Source organism: Branchiostoma belcheri, unplaced genomic scaffold (assembly GCF_001625305.1).
Source record: "Branchiostoma belcheri isolate BF01 breed outbred unplaced genomic scaffold, Haploidv18h27 scaffold66, whole genome shotgun sequence".
NCBI classification, from domain to species: Eukaryota; Metazoa; Chordata; class Leptocardii; order Amphioxiformes; family Branchiostomatidae; genus Branchiostoma; species Branchiostoma belcheri.
Window position 1 is genome coordinate 592,025 of NW_017804309.1, and position 16,244 is coordinate 608,268.

A 16,244-nucleotide genomic window follows, 5' to 3' on the forward strand; every position below is an offset into this window, starting at 1 on the left:
TAGGTCTGCCTTCCCACCCCCGGAGTCGAAGTGTAATCTTCCAAGATGGCAGACCTGGAGCAGATCAGAACACGTGTGACGTTGACAGAGCACGAAGTTATCAACGTAAGATGCGATATACATGCTCCGCAACACTTTTACATCATTCTACAGACTTCATTCTTTTTTTCGTGAACTTAACATGATGTCGTGTTTTGCTTTAATAGACGCACAGCACGGACTTTCCTGGGAACTATGCCGGGTATGACGACACATGGAGCCTGGCCAAGTTCGAGGAGGTGAGTATCCAGACTGTTTCTAAGAAGTCTTGACGAAGCAACGTGGCTATAGTCGACCTGCTTACACAGAACTAACGGTCAAACACACAACTGTGCCAAACTAGAGTCAGCATACACCAGAACACCACCCAGCCGCACCCACTGCACAGTGGCTGCCTTATAAAAAATTGATACTATGATTAGTATGAAGCAAAATATGATGATGTATACCATGAAGATCAGTGGTCATTTATAGTTGAACTGCATGTGAGTTTGCATTATACGCAACTATCGTTCACTTGTTGTAAAAGTTGATGAAACATATTAATAAATAAAACGTACATTAATAATTTACCAGCCCAAAGCATCTGGTTCAATGGGGGAATAACTAAGTGTAATTTGATATCTGTAACTTACATAATGTCAGTTCAATGTTACTAATAGATACATTAAAATGGCTGTTCTACAGAAGTTCCGAGTGAACATTGTGTCTTTGGAGGGTTCGGAGCTTGAGTTTGACATGGTTGGTGTGGACGCCTCCATCGCAAACGCCTTCAGGAGGATCCTACTGGCTGAGGTGCAGTAAAAACCTGATGATATGACACCTGTTTCTGTTGAGATAGGTTAAATGAGGGCATTAATGATACTAAAGATCTAACCCTAACCCTATTTTCAGAGAGATTTCTGTTCAAACAAGGAGCTTATTTTCCTTGTCGCTATAGCACGCTCAACTGATGAAGGGTTTACAGAAAAAGCTAGGCTGTCTACCATTCATGACAGCTGGCTAGGCTACCAGGCCAAGTGAGCAGACAGCCTAGCTTTTCTGTAAACCCTCTGATCAACACCATTGTGCAGGTCCTAACTCCTGTACCGATCCAATCATTGCCACTGTTCAGGTCCCCACCATGGCCATAGAGAAGGTGTTTGTACACAACAACACGTCCATCATCCAGGATGAGGTGTTAGCTCATCGGCTGGGCCTCATCCCCATCCACGCCGACCCCAGGCTGTTCGAGTACAGACAGGAAGGTGGGATACTCTGATCTCTAAACAGATGTTGGGAGACAAAATCGTTACATTTCCCTAGCTCCCCATTTCTCTAACTGTTTCCCTATTCTGATGAGGTAGAAATTCGCTCTTGAAGTCCTAGATCATTGGGTTGTTTTGAAAGCAGTTTGTTACTGGTAGGAAAACACACATCAGTTTTCCTTCCAGCATCTGCTTGAAGATTATGATACTGAAGTGTCTAATCTGGACTGATAAGCAAGCAGATGTGGGGTCCAGTTCTATGTTTTTGAGTAATTTTTAGAAGTCTAGATGTTGTGTCTTCATTTTTCTCTCTTCCCTTCATGATATTTCTGCACATTGACAGGTGATGAGGAGGGGACAGCTGAGGACACAATAGAGTTCCATCTGAACGTCAAGTGCACCAGGAACCCCCAGGCACCAAAGGACTCCACTGATCCAGATGAGATTTACAAAGACCACAAAGGTATGTTATATGATTGTGAACTCAGTGGCAGCATGACCATTGCATAGCCTGACTTTTATCAAGTTTCTAGCAGCCCTTCCACTGGTTAGGCCTTTGGGAGGGGGCCTGATTAGCTGTTGTAGGACACAAAACCTTGTAATAATGGTAGTTGTAAAATTAAATCTGCAATAGCAAAGAACTTTCTGCAAAAGTAGATGTTCCTGCCTAAGGCCATACCAATTTAATTTCTTGGTTAACGGATTCGCCGCTTCATTTTTTTCAGATTTGCAAATAAAAATAAAAATCCATAATCAACTGCAAAATGCTCATATTTTGCCCTGAACACTTGAAAACAGACCTTTTCATTCTAGTTGTTACAGTTATTCCATCTTTCAATGCAATGGTATCATTAAAAGTTCAAAATTCATTGTTTAAAGTTTGAACCAGCCTGGTGTGTTGACTTCGCGGCTCCTATCGTACCATTTTGGGCCATAATACGATGCCTAGGCCTGTTTTTATTTTTTTTTTTTCGCCCGCCCGCTCCATTATTTTTCTAGAAAAATCCGTTAACCAAGAAATTAAATTGGTGTGGCCTAACTGCTAACTTCAAGATAAGATTTTGAAGCAAAGGATATCACATGTTCAAATTTAGAAAAAGGTCTAGATGAACTTTGTGAAAAGATTAACTTAATAGATAGATTTTAATGAGATAAAGAGACACAAATGTACAAGGAAAAATTAAGATCCTATTTTGAAAAAAAAATGTCTTGGGTTGAAAAAAAGAAAGGTCAAGACGTGGCTGTGGGTGGGAGGATAGACAGCCCCTGAATTTCACTTTCCTAGTTTGAACCAACTGTTTTGAAGCCTCTATCACCACCCTCGGGTCTGAGAAGTGCCGCCCCACAGCCTCCGGACCTTCCCGCTGTCCCTACCACACTCTGCACTGTTATATACCACAGGAAAACTCTCCGCACTCACTTTGTGGGACTCTATAACAACAAGCTTATGATGGGATGATTTTCTACCTGTGGAACTGCTGATTTTAGCTGTTACAAAGCAGTTTTGTGTAAATAATTGTAGGGTGTCATGTGGAGTAGATGAGGCCAATTCTGCAGGTTTTTGGTACCATTCAGTGCTTGTCTGCTGGGGATCAGTGTTAGTTTAACATAATTCATGTGACTTGTTTGATTGACATTGCCGTGTGAGGGGTAAGGGTGTGGATTAGAGCCAACTTGTGGATGTCAGCTGATCTTGCTGTAGACATTTCAGACATGTCTGTGTTAGTGCACATGGCATGGGCATGCTTTGGTGGTGATGTAATCCAGTTTTCCCTACACAGCAATATGTATTAGTATTACTTTAATAAGAGCCTGAAAAATTAAAGTCAGTACTTAAGTTAAAGTGATCACAAAAAATTGCATGAATACCACTGTCTTCAGGAGCAGCATTTTATGTGTGTACTTTCTGTACTTACAATATTCCTATGTAATCTGACTTTCACATCAGAGCATGGACAGTATACTACGGAGATGATGATTTGAAATTTGAGATATACTGTCATATTTCCCAAGTTGTATTATGTTGTATTATCATGTTTCAAGTTTTAGATACATGTACATCACAAACTAAGAGGAGACTGTTAACTCATTACCAAATTATATTTTGTTTCCCAGTCTATACGAAACATCTAAAGTGGGTTCCACTGGGCAACCAGGCTGAACTGGTAAGTATGATGGTTCCTGGTGCACAAAATCTTCACATTTCAGTTGTTACTGTAGTCATTTAATAAATTGTACTGTACTGTGTCTAGGACAGATTTTAATGGATATCTTTAACCATATTTCTGTTCTACTCCAGTACAGTGAAGGTGACATCAAACCTGTGCATGATGACATTCTGATTGCCAAACTCAGACCAGGACAGGTATAAAAACATTTCTTAGGCACGCCAATTTATTTCTTTGGTCTTGGATTTTCAGAGCCACAGGTGCCAACAAGTCAACATACCAGAAGGGTTAACCTTTCAAACAATCAAAAACCTTGTACGTTTCTTTTGTAGGAGATGGACCTGAAGTTGCACTGTGTGAAGGGTATAGGTCGTGACCATGCCAAGTTCTCACCAGTTGGTAAGATACACTCCTGTCTTGTGTCTTGGAGAAAATTTTACCTGATCATGGCTGACATCATGTCACGTAGTAGATGGAGTAGATGAAGTAACGGTTAATTTAATATCTATATTTAATCAATATAATTTCATCACTGAGGACATGAGGACATTCAAGGTCATCCACCATTCAAGGACACTGTTTACACTGTAAGGACATCTAAGGACAGTACAAGAATTTAAGGGTTAATGGGTGGAACACTGAGGTTACACGTATACTGAGGTTACGTAAGGTAGGACCGTAAAACATAACTAAATATGGTAATAGTCCCTTCTTCTAGGCCACATAACACAGATTTAGGGACAACTTCAAGTTCAGTTATAAGAAGTCCATTCATTTAAAAAGTAGTAAACAAGTCCCTTAATTTAGTTCAAGGTAAAACAGAGTTGTCATCAGAGAGATAGATGCTTTCTTGAGTCAGTCTTCTCTTGGAGAGTCTCCGCCTGGCTGTGGCCAGGGGAGTCTTCTCTTGAGCGGAGCGAGAGAGGCTCATACTTTGTGTAACTCCGTTGACTGGGAATAAAACCACACTAACAACTACAACTTTCCGACTAATCTTTTGTGGACGACGCTCTAAAGACCACCGTACCAGAAGGGAGCATCGCCACAATCACATCTTGGATTTGTACATGGTGTGGTGCGGCTGTATGGTTTGACTGTTCAATAAACAGTACTGCAGGAGCCATGATGTGTTAATCTGAAGCCTCTGTCCCTCCAGCCACTGCCTCCTACCGCCTGTTACCAGAGATCGTCCTGACAGAACAGGTGGAGGGGGAGAAGGCAGACAGACTGGTCAGGTGCTTCAGCCCAGGGGTCATGGAGGTCACGGAGGAAAACGGTACAAACGCTCGCTTGTCTGGTCAAAGTTAGTTAGTGTGTGTTTAGTCTTGCTAGCACTGTAACTTACTCGATTATACTTATAGACTAAACCTGTTTTTAGTACACATGTACACAATGTGGCAAAGGTGGCAGTGTTGGGCTTTGCCAATATGTGTAGGTCAACATTCTAGCCGCATTTTTATTTGATGTACAAAAATGTATTTGACTCTGTAGGTGTGAGGAGAGCCAGAGTCATGAACTCCAGGTTAGACACCTGCAGCAGAGAAGTCTTCAGACATCCGGTAGGAAACAACTTTTATTGTCAAGGTTCATTTTATCATGACTTGTGTATCTTTTTCCCCACTGAACACTTGTAGCAGAACTTACTGTGATCTATGCAATTAGATTTTCAATACACAGTATAATCATAAAGAATAGGAATAATCATGCATGTTGTTTTGCCATTCTGGGAAATAGTTTTAAAAGTGGTTGTACATGTACATATAATTATGTAAAACATTTGGCTAGCATATGTTTGAATTAACATGTGACACCTGGGACTGTTTCAGGACCTGAAGGACTGTGTGAAGCTGAACAAAATACGTGATCATTTTATATGTGAGTTGCCTCAGTGCCTCGTTCTCCTTATACATGTATTTACCAATTTAGAACTAATAAGGGTCAGGGCAGGTAAGCATGTGGTAAATGGAATAAAACATTGTGTACATTTTGTATTTGAGAGAAATGGGGTAAAATTGTTTGCTGTTATCTAGTAGTAGCCTTATTGTTAAAAGTGTTGTTTCTGTCCCCAGTCTCAGTGGAGTCTACAGGAGCACTGCCTCCAGACGTTCTGGTGTGTGAGGCCATCAAGGTGCTGATGGGGAAGTGCAGGAAGTTCCTGTCGGAACTGGACACAGTCGCCGACACTGAACAGCAGAACTTGAGATGAAAACATCACCTAGTATTTGGGTTGTTCACTCAGATACAAGACCATTGAAAGACCGAGGAGCAGCCAAAAGTTTGAGAGCTACTAGTATCAACGGTTGTTCAACGATCTCTCATTGGCCTGATTTTTGTTGGTGCAGCCTGTCCTTTTGAAATTGGGCCTGTGACAAAAGAGTGGAAATCTAGAGTGTGCATACATGTATGTACGAAACACTATATGGAACTCCTCTATACAGTGGTCATGGTAGTGTATCCAGGATCTGATTATTTATTTGTACCACTACTTTGCTATTTAAAAGAAAAAGACATGAAGAAAGTCATGATAAACTGTACAAATGTAAGGCACAGCCACTTTATTGCCATCCATACAAATGGTTCCTAATACAAAATGTCAACGCTCTCTAGTAATTCCACTGCTGGCTGTATTCAGCTCTCTTGCTACTGATCAAAAATGGGTCCTGACAAAAACATCAGACCTGCATCATCCTTACAAAACTCTCTTCTAACGATTGTCTCCGCTTTTTCCTATTGCCACTAAATGTTGTACTTACTTAGCATTACAACAGTATGCACTAATAAATTACACAAAAATACTTCTGTAAAAACCTGCGCACATACATTTTGAATAAAATTTGGTTGCCCCACTCGCATCTTTCATGATCTCAGTAATGGACAACTGTACATCTCGTGAAGGTCTGTACAAAGAGAACAAGAATAGGCTACTATGTATACACATATGTATAGGACAACGGTAATAAGGGTAAGACATCTTACTATGAGATACAAAAGGGGACAAGACTGACTCCTTCATGTGTTTAGGTATTCGTTAAAGTAAATATTCTCTACAACTTGCACCAGGATGATTGAGAATTCACTAACTCCAAGGTCCATCAAATCTGGACAACATCATTAACGAAAAAAAATATGAACAAGACTGTACAAATCCAATTGGGTAACTCATGAGTACATAGTGTGTTCCAAAATGTTGTTAGAGACTGGTCTCTTTAAAGTTGGATAGACCGCAAAAGTTTGGAATCTCAACAACAATCTTTTAAAGTCTCATCTCTGTGACAGTTTACATTATGACAGAAGTAAGAATACCATAATACATTAAAAAGACTTATCAGATGACACATGTTAAAAGGCAGGATACCCCTGAAATTTAGAAACTGACCGCAAATAAAAAGGGAACAGTCATGATCTAATTCTTTTTGATACCACTTTTGCATAGTACTCACACTACTACATGTAAGTCAGGAAATACTCTGCCTTCTCACAGGACACCTACAATATTTACAACATAGCCATGATAATAGCAACAAAATACAATTATGTACAGAATGGAGTGTCTCAATAGAAACACTGATTTCAAATTATTAAAAAACATTTGAAACTCAAATGGTGCCATCAAAACTTCTTTACATCGTTGTTCTTGACTTCAACAAATGCTACATCTCATACAAACTTGTCTTCAGCAACGATCAGAACAATGCCAAAAAATGAATGCTACTAGCAAATGTTCTGTCAATCAAAACCATGAGAAAAGTTCTGTAAGCCAATGGCTGAGACAGGCCAATAGTGTTTTGGTTAAAGGATGGCAGAGAATTTGGTCAGAGTCCTGCCGAAAGTTCACAAATGTCACCGCTGTTTAGTGACGGGCACTTTGTTTGAGAAGTTGAACATAGCAACAGCAGCATGGCAACAATTCCCAGACCTGTTTCTTTTACCTTTAAGATGTTCCTTTCACATCTTCTTGTCAGTCACATTTGTCATACAACATTGTTTTTGGTGTTTGGATTTTCAGCGAGTCCATGTGATCATTGACAATGACAAGGATCTACGGCAATCATTCCTGTAACAAGACAGCTGAATTTTGAAGGATACCATCCACGGCTGTGCGAAGAATGCAAACCTGTTTTAAAACAAATGTGACCTGCCCTAATCCAGATGACAGTCATCAGAAACATACTTGTAAGGGCTAACAAAGGAGCCACCCTTGGCAGACCTTCATAACATTAAGGATGTATACTAAAAAAGCAAAGATTAAAAAAAAAAAGGAAACCTTGCTTGACTCAAAATTAACAGCATATGTCTGCATTGGTACATAATTCTACCCATATCCACAGCTTATATTTACAAAAGCATGGAAATCTGTAAAGACACCAATGTCCTTACATCATTTATTTATCAAGCATCCAATATTTACTTAAAAAATCAATAGGCAACTACAGTGTGACCCCACTGCTTATATTAATGGAGGACTTCACATGATAAAATGCTAGTCAGTTAAATATGGTGACCAGCAAGGATCACATAAACGTAAACAAGGTGCCCACGTCCTATACACCTTTGACCACTTTAATACACAATCTTGGTCCTTATTTGTTAATTTACGTTACAGTTACTTATTTATCTGTTTTCTCTTTCATCCTTTTATGCACTCTACTCAAATTTCTAGCACCATGGAAGAAAGCCTTTCCACTTTGGCACAATAGAATAAAATGACACATGATAAAATGACAAATAGTGGTCCCTTGGTGACGAAGGCTCACCCCAGTTGAGGTATACAACAGTCTATTGCAGAAGTCAGTTTTGAACTACATCTGTGTTCTACTTTGTTACTTTCAAGGGGCTTGCAACTTCCTACCACAAGTCTTTCCACCACTGTTCCATGAACACACCAGGTTTTGCTGAAGTTTCTCGGCAGTTGTTGGTTTGGAAGATGTGGTCAACAACTTTTTTCACATTTATGTCTTAAACTGCTTCAAATATAGAAGGCCAAAAGCTCATTTCAGCATCTCCCCACTGGCTTACCCTGTGATAATGTAACTGGTACACATTTGGTGAGCAAACTAACAAGCCCACAGTAAGGAGGAAATCCTACAGGGACTGCTTTCCACTGTCTGGCAACAAATAACTACACAATGTTGTGTTTGTATATGTTGGCAGCTATCGGTACTTCCTGAGGGATTACTCATAGAAAAGTGGCTGAACAGCAACCCGCGTCCAAGATTGTTGAAAAAAAAAACAATCTTCCTTCTCATCACTTTTGTCGATGATAAAAGGTTACCCTATGCCAAGGCACTTCATATAATTCCCTCCGGAGAAAGTTGCTTCCTTGGTTTTCGTCCGAAGACCTACACCAACAATTCATGATAAAATTTAGCCAACATACTTCAACAACAACATTCTCAATTGTGTCTGACAAAGGGATGTAACTATAGCAACATCAGGTAATTTCTTACATATTGATACACTTTGGCACAATCTGATGCTGTCAACAAAACTGTACATTAAAATTTAAAAACTTGACCTAAAAACTTCCTCAACCAAAGTAATTGTAATGGCCAATATGACCAATATCTACGTAAGGCAGGCCTGTACATTACTTTTATTTGAACAGTAAGTGTTGACAGCATCAAATAATGTAACTGTTATTTTTGTTACACGTACATCAGAATTTTTGTTTGCATCTACAACCAATCCCCTTGTTACAACGCCTTAACTTCCTCTGGACATCACACATCACTGTCCACCTCCAGTTCTGAGAGAGCGACAGCCAGGTCGCTGAAGGTGGGTCTGTCCTTGGGGCTCTCCGCCCAACACTTCTGCATCACCGCGAACACTTCCTTAGGACAGTAGGGAGGTACCTCAGGCTCCAGCTCTCCTAGAGTCAGTCCCTTCATCACGTCCTCATCGTCTAGTTCCTTGAAGGGCAAACACCCCAGGTTGAAAATCTCCCACATGGTTATCCCGAACGCGTACACGTCGCTCTTCGTCGACCAATCGTCCTCGAACACGGCCTCAGCCGGCATCCACCTGAGCGGGATGTACTGCTGGTGGTAGTGGTAGTACTCTGTGGCGTACACGTCCCGGGACAGGCTTAGCGTGGAGATCTTGATGTCCAGGTGGGGGTTGAGGAGACAGTTCCTGCCGGCCAGGTCCTTGTGAATGAAGCGGTGGTTGGACAGGTGCTCCATCCCCAGCACGATCTGGTTGGCGATGTGGATCTTCTGTATGAGGCTGAGCGGAGGGAGGGACGCCTTCTTCTTGCCATTCTCATGCCGGGTCGCCATCAGGAACTGTTTCAGGTCACCCTGGAGGGAAAAATACATCCAATGAACACTGATGTCTTAGAATTGTACTGCTTAATGTGTTAAGATAACTTTGGGTAAATTCAGAGTGATGTAAATCATGTTTTGTACACATGCCTGTCTGAATTGCTCTCAGTTTTCTGTTGTAGACCTATTGCATGATGAACATGACTGGACCCATAGTCTAAATGAATACAAGGACATTTCTTCCTGTGCCTTACCCATTCCATGTACTCCGTGATGAGACAGACGGGCTCGGCCTCCTTACAGACCCCCAGCAGGCGCACCACGTTGTCGTGGTTCATCTTGCTGAGCATGTCCATCTCGCGGCGGAAGTCGAACTGCAGGTTCTCGTCGCGCGTGGAGAGGGACTTGACCACCACGATGGTCTCCTCCTCCCCGTCCCGGATCCCCTGAGCCTTCGCCAGGAACACCTCACCAAACTCTCCACGCCCTGGGGAGCAAATGCCAGCAGTCAAAATTTATTCTGTATGGCTGGTATAACCACTCTTCCACTGAAACACACCAGCTTCTCAGCATGACATTAGCTCAACCTGTGACACCTACAATTTACACATAAACCTGCCATCATGTACTTTGTGTTCCACTTTAAAATAGTTCTAGGAAAAATTAACTGTTTATCTCCTGCACTGATAACTCTTAGTTCTTTTAGTTATTACTCCTTCTTATTCTTTTTCTGGTTATAATGACATTTTGTAGTGACTGTTACACAAGCACTCAATAAAAATAAATTTAGAAGATTAAAAAAAGGCAGAAAAGATAATTTAGTGAAGGGCACGGACTGGAGCCATGTAAAGTTAAACGACTGTAGAACTGACCGAGAAGCCCGAGGGACTGCAGGTCATGTCTGGGGAACTGCAGCTTGTCGTAGCTCCCTCTCCTCTTCCCATAGCTGCTGTTCACCATGTTCAACGGGATGGCATTGTCAACCTATGGACAAGACAAATGTTCAGATGAGCTAAGTTCATTGTACTGGGGAAATTGCCTAGCTTGTTTCACTAGTATTAAGTAGATTGTAGTTTTGTAGCAAAGCAGTTCACTGTGACATTGCAGTGTCCAGCTTCAAACCAAAACCATTCCTCTAGCTGTATCACTAAACCCTCAATGTGTGTTTTCAAGGAGGGAAGAATAAGAGCATACAGCATTATTCCACAGCTATAATAAAATTCTAGTAAAATACACTTAAGGATTATTTTGTGGGGTCATGTCTTTGGCACTCGACATGCAGCTTGCACCGTGCAAAGTTGGCCTTCTGCCCCTAACATCTATGGTGTGAAAAACCTCTGGTGAGAACCCTGAACACCCTTCTCCTCCCACCTTCAGCATGGTGTCAGCATAGTGGATCCCGTTCTCCTCCTTAGCCACCGCCCCGTTCAGCTTGTCCGCCTCCTCCTTGGTGCCCTCCTCCTCCTCGTACTTGTCGCTGGGCTTACGGCGGCGACAGTAGAACATCAGGCCCAGCACCAGGATGATGTAGGCTGCCGCACACCCGCAGGCGATACCGATGGTCTTCAGCATGGCAGGATCAGCACCCACGCCACTAACCGCCCCATCTAAACAACACAGCACTCTGTTATATACTGTACAGTGAGTTATTATCTTATCTCAGACTCTTCCTCAACCCAAAAGCTAAGTATTTCCACAAACAAAGAATAGAACCTGTTGTCATCAAATACAGTAGAGACATCTTCAATGGCTTAGGGGCTATTTTTTTGAACCAGCCATCACAATGACAAGCTTAAACATGCTAACCACTTAACTCAAAAATGTTGGTTCCCAAACAGCCTTATGTTACAAACATGTTGTTTCTGTGCGTCAAGAATGTGAAGACCTCTGAATGAAGTAATCTCCAGACTCACTGTTAATGACGACGTTGACCTCCTCGCGGGTGAGCCAGCCGACGTTGCCAGCGATGCAGGTGTACTTCCCCTGGTCCTCTGGCTCTGCCTTCACGATCCGCAGGGTTCCGTTGGGTAACACACAGAACCGTGTTCCCTCCTCCTCACAGCTTTTCTCTGTGTACACCTGATGTCACAACAAACGACAGGGGATATATGAGTGCACTCAGAAACAACATCATTGGGCTGGAAATACTTTCCATACTGGATCAGGTAACGTAAAATTACGTACAACATAAAAATCATACCTTCGAAACTCTGATGGGAAAATAGATTTTATGAAGTATGGATTGAAGTCACCATTTCATTTCATTTCTTTCATTGATGAGCATTTAATCTGGTAATGATTAATATGACAAACAAAATACACACATACTTTATCTCAATGGAAGGACTGTTTCAGGTCAGGTGTATATGAGAGAAGAAAGTTGTGGTCACCTTGCTGTCAGTTCCTGTCCATGTGATGATGGGCTCGGGATCCCCTTCAGCCTGACAGTGCAGCAGGACCTGGGAACCCTCCCCAACTGTGGTGTCATTGGGGGTCACTGTGAAATGGGGCTTCACTGTGGGAAAGGTGAACAAAGGAGTTAGCATCTACTGTAACAAGAAATCCATGTCACAGTGCAAGACTGATGGAATACAAGTTATTACCTCACAATTCCGTCTGGACAACATTAGAAAAATGGAGGAATGAAATCAAATAGATGAACGTCATATAAATGTTACTGGAGTTCATCCCAAGCAGTTCTTACCAAACACTGTCAGCTTGATGGTAGCATTGATCAGCCCCTGCTGTGGACTGGAGGCGATACACGTGTACAGCCCTGCATCCTCCTTCTGTACACCGTTAAACTGCAGGGTCCCGTTGGCCTCCTGTACGTAGGCAGGCCAGGCGGACGACGCCACGTTGTGCTTCAGCCACTGGATGGTCGGGGGGTACTCCCCCTTGGCGTTACAGCGGATGGCAACGGTGTCTCCCAGCTCCAGGGTCCGTGGGACGGGCGAGGGGGAAAACTTCAACTTTTCTGTAAATAATGGACGACAGGCATGAATATATGTTAGACAATATCAAAGTGAGATGAAATGGATACAGAATTTTATTCTAAAGTGTGTTTTGATGATTGATAACTGATGTAAATGTCCTAATGTAAAGGTTGTACAGGTTTGACGGCACTAGATTGTTGAACATGCTTCCTGACCTATGACATTGAGGAAGAGCTGTCCCTCGATGCTGCCGGCCAGAGTCTGCGAGGCGCAGTAGTAGTCTCCTTCATCCAGCACACGCACCGGGCTGATGTGTAGGGTGCCGTTACTGAACACCTCGTACCTGTTGTCCTGTCAAATAAACAAACAAACACTGTAGTTCAATCTGTGTTGTACATGGATCCAGGTCGACATCAGAGTAAACAATACGTGTAACAACTAACATTATCTTGACAGGTCCCCCACACCAACTACTGTATATTCATTCATTTCTGCGGGGACTGACTTTGGTGGGGAAAAGAGGAAAGGAGGTGCGGTCCTTTACTCCTGAGGTATAACAGTAATACAATGGAGATGCATGATTTCACTCTCGAGGTCACTGCAGAAATAAAACCTCTGTGAATAGTTCCAGATCTGCTGTACTACGAGAATGTCTCTCTGTACCTTTGCGGGGTCTATTCTGAGTGAGGTCCTGTGCCAGGATATGGAGGGGTTGGGCGTGGCACGGGTGTGGCAGTGAAGGTAGGCGTGGCCATCCTCATCTGCATCTGTGTCCTCTGGTCTCTGTAGCCACTGAGGTGGAGCTGGGGGAGGAAAAGTTTGTTGTTAAGCTGGGTGAGTACAATTCAGGTCAAGGCTGTGGCCTGTTTTTCAGGTACGCCTGGATAAAAATTGCAACATACCATTGATACTGCTGTTAATACATTAAATATTTTATAGGCATTGTACTGGTATGTTGTCTTTTTTCATGCCATATTACCATCCTGTTTGTTTGTCTGTGGAATGTACAGAAGAAGTAACTCACTTGCAACGACCACCATCATGTTCTGTCTCTCCTCGCCTGCAGTGTTGGAGGCCACGCAGGTGAAGTTGCCCATGTCTGACACCTGCGTCCTGTTGATGATCAGCTGCTCACCTGGTGGGGCAAGGGTTAACAGTTAGACTTCAAAACAAGGTGTGAAAGAAGAAAAAACCGCAACGAAGGCTGGGAGCTGCCTAAGCCCTACCTACCTCTACTCCGCAAGGAGGCAGAGGGGGGCAGAAGATCCACGCAAGTCTCGTCCTAGTCTCGCGTTATCCTGCGAGACTAGGATCATTCCGTGACCAAGACGAACTGACTAGTCATCGAAAATTCGGAGGTATGTACCTTAGGATTAATAGTCACTGATTGAAAGAATTATCCTACTGAAGGTGTGAAAGACATTTCCCTACATCAGGAACTTCTGGATACAAGCGTTAATAGATTTGGTTTTTAGCTGTGTTTTTCTTTTAAATTTATCTATCTCCTTATTCAACAAAATGGTTCTTATCTTTCTATCGTTTGACACTTCAGATTTGAGTCTATCACAAAAACACATTCGCATTGTCACGATTTTGCGGTAAAGAGGTCAATCCGAAAATAAACTGCCGCAAACATGTCAAGATTTACAGTATCCAGCCGTCTGACCTGTGGTGTAGACCCTTCCACTGCTGGGTACAGGTGCTCCGTCCCTCTCCCATGTGATGAGAGGCTCAGGCAGACCGTCCGGAGGCACACAGCGAGCGATCAGGTTGTCTCCAGCAGGAACCATGTAGGGATCCAGGGAGTTCAGGTGACCAAGGTCTGAGGGGGAAAGAAAGAATTGTTACCAAATGCAGATCTGGTGAAGTTCAAATGTTGAAGAAAATTACAGTGAAACCTGTACAAATGTACCAGATTGTCAGTACATAATCATGTACATGTATGACAAAGGCATTGATCTGTCTATGACACAGTTGCAGCATACAGTTCAGACATGTGTAATCTAGCACCAGACATGAGTCATGTTGCTAGGGAAGACTGTCTCCAGGAGCTATTAAAACTTCATTCCTGTCTGCTAATTGGGAGAGATTCCATTCTTTGATGTATTAAACTATCCCCCACTGACTATCAAACATGTCTATATATATATACTGTAACTACTACCTGGGGAAAAAACAACATATCCATTCCCAAACCAAGGACCATCCACTTCTAGAACCAGATCATGAAATAAGTGTTATGGTCTTGCTTTGTTTTATGTACAGCTGTGTAAAATTATAGTAATATCAGTGCAAATTAGACAGGTGCTTGTCTGCAATGTTGCTTAAGTTAATTGAAATAAAGAAAAAAGAGAAAGAAAGAAAACGTAGCTGTTTTATCATGACAAACATTTGGTCCCCTGACTGGTTGAAACCCAGGCTGTCACGCTTCACTGCAAGCTTGTGTAGACAAAACAAACACTGGTACAACTGTCTAAACAAAGGGACTTCATATTTCCAGTAAAGCTCTGTCAGAATAGCTCTCTAAAGGCTCCGCACCTTCATATCATCTACCTGGGATTACCTGAAGGGTCCTTGACACCAATTTAACCTTCAGGGGAGACTAACCCCATTCTGCCAGCATGTTTATCCAAGCAGCACAGGCAGATTAGTCAATCCTGCCTGTTGAACATTGCTTCCACCGCTGCCAGGTAACATGCAACGATCGCACAGCAAACATTTAATGCAAACATGAATTTCAATCACATTCCCGGTGTAAGGTAGCCCCTGTAGTACTTCCTGTTTCCTGCCCGAGCCTAATTGATAAGTCCCACAGCGCAGGTTGTGACTGAAAGTGATCCCCCTGTGAGGCTACTGTAGCAGAACAGTAGCTGCAGAAATTTCATGCTTCAAATCATTGAATTAGCCTGACTGCATCACACTTCCAGCAGCCCTTCCACTGGGCAGCAACAGATTGTGTAACACTGGCTAATCACTGTGCTAGTCTAACACAATACACATGGGGTTTAGAATCTCAAAGAAAAAGCGTATTCCTCTTACAGTACAGTAATATGAACTTTATACAAGACAATACTTTTCCATGAGGTTCGTAAGAAGGTGGCACCTGAATTTAGCGTAAGACAGCCTTCCTAAAATTAGCCCATAAAAGCGTAATTTGGACCCCCCACCCCCAATACAGACCACCTTCAACAAGACCTTACAAGTTAATGTATAACTACCTCCTGTCAATGAAATGTATCACTAACTAGTACTGTAAAGAAAACCTTTTCAAGAAATGTTGTTGCAACAAACAGTTGAGTAAACTCATGTTACAGAACAAAGTCAACAGGAATGCAAGTATATACAATATACAGTACTTCACATGTCTGGGACAGGGGCTAGCCAGCATGCTGGGGCAACCAGACTACAAACTGTTTATGACAAAGGTTTGAAAGACTGAAAAAAGGCTAAAGCCATCTTCGTCTGATACCGAGCGGGGTTCAACACTTTTTCTGTGGCAGGTAGTCCAATACAAAGCCCTAGATGTGAGGGACAGGGCCCTAGATGTGATTTTAGCCAAGCACACTTGTACACCCCCTCAATACATAAAAC

At 42.4% G+C, this 16,244-nt stretch overlaps 2 protein-coding genes across 3 annotated transcripts in view; one reads left to right on the top strand and one right to left on the bottom strand.

Annotated features, from left to right (window-relative positions):
- Positions 1 to 6,703, top strand: LOC109483758 (DNA-directed RNA polymerases I and III subunit RPAC1-like). Of its 2 annotated transcripts, XR_002141031.1 has the most exons (13): positions 4 to 105; positions 207 to 278; positions 727 to 834; positions 1,154 to 1,286; positions 1,630 to 1,749; positions 3,402 to 3,451; positions 3,586 to 3,651; positions 3,787 to 3,853; positions 4,611 to 4,730; positions 4,946 to 5,013; positions 5,281 to 5,329; positions 5,524 to 5,906; positions 5,938 to 6,703. XR_002141031.1 is itself a non-coding variant. In XM_019786843.1 (12 exons), the coding sequence occupies exons 1-12, from the start codon at positions 46 to 48 to the stop codon at positions 5,658 to 5,660; spliced, it is 1,050 nt and encodes a 349-aa protein (XP_019642402.1). In that variant the 5' UTR covers positions 1 to 45; the 3' UTR covers positions 5,661 to 6,703. The 2 variants fall into 2 exon arrangements, 1 of the variants encoding a protein (XP_019642402.1); XM_019786843.1 differs by having other exon boundaries at positions 1 to 105; positions 5,524 to 6,703.
- Positions 5,980 to 16,244, bottom strand: part of LOC109483755 (inactive tyrosine-protein kinase 7-like) — a 23,980-nt gene continuing 13,715 nt past the window's right edge. Inside the window, exons 7-17 of the mRNA XM_019786836.1 lie at positions 14,320 to 14,475; positions 13,678 to 13,788; positions 13,317 to 13,456; positions 12,869 to 13,004; positions 12,422 to 12,694; positions 12,108 to 12,232; positions 11,631 to 11,796; positions 11,089 to 11,324; positions 10,590 to 10,701; positions 9,972 to 10,204; positions 5,980 to 9,753 (exon numbers count right to left, since the gene is read on the bottom strand). Of these exons, the coding sequence (XP_019642395.1) occupies positions 9,175 to 9,753; positions 9,972 to 10,204; positions 10,590 to 10,701; positions 11,089 to 11,324; positions 11,631 to 11,796; positions 12,108 to 12,232; positions 12,422 to 12,694; positions 12,869 to 13,004; positions 13,317 to 13,456; positions 13,678 to 13,788; positions 14,320 to 14,475 (2,267 nt within the window). The 3' untranslated portion in view covers positions 5,980 to 9,174. The remainder of the gene's footprint in view (positions 9,754 to 9,971; positions 10,205 to 10,589; positions 10,702 to 11,088; positions 11,325 to 11,630; positions 11,797 to 12,107; positions 12,233 to 12,421; positions 12,695 to 12,868; positions 13,005 to 13,316; positions 13,457 to 13,677; positions 13,789 to 14,319; positions 14,476 to 16,244) is intronic.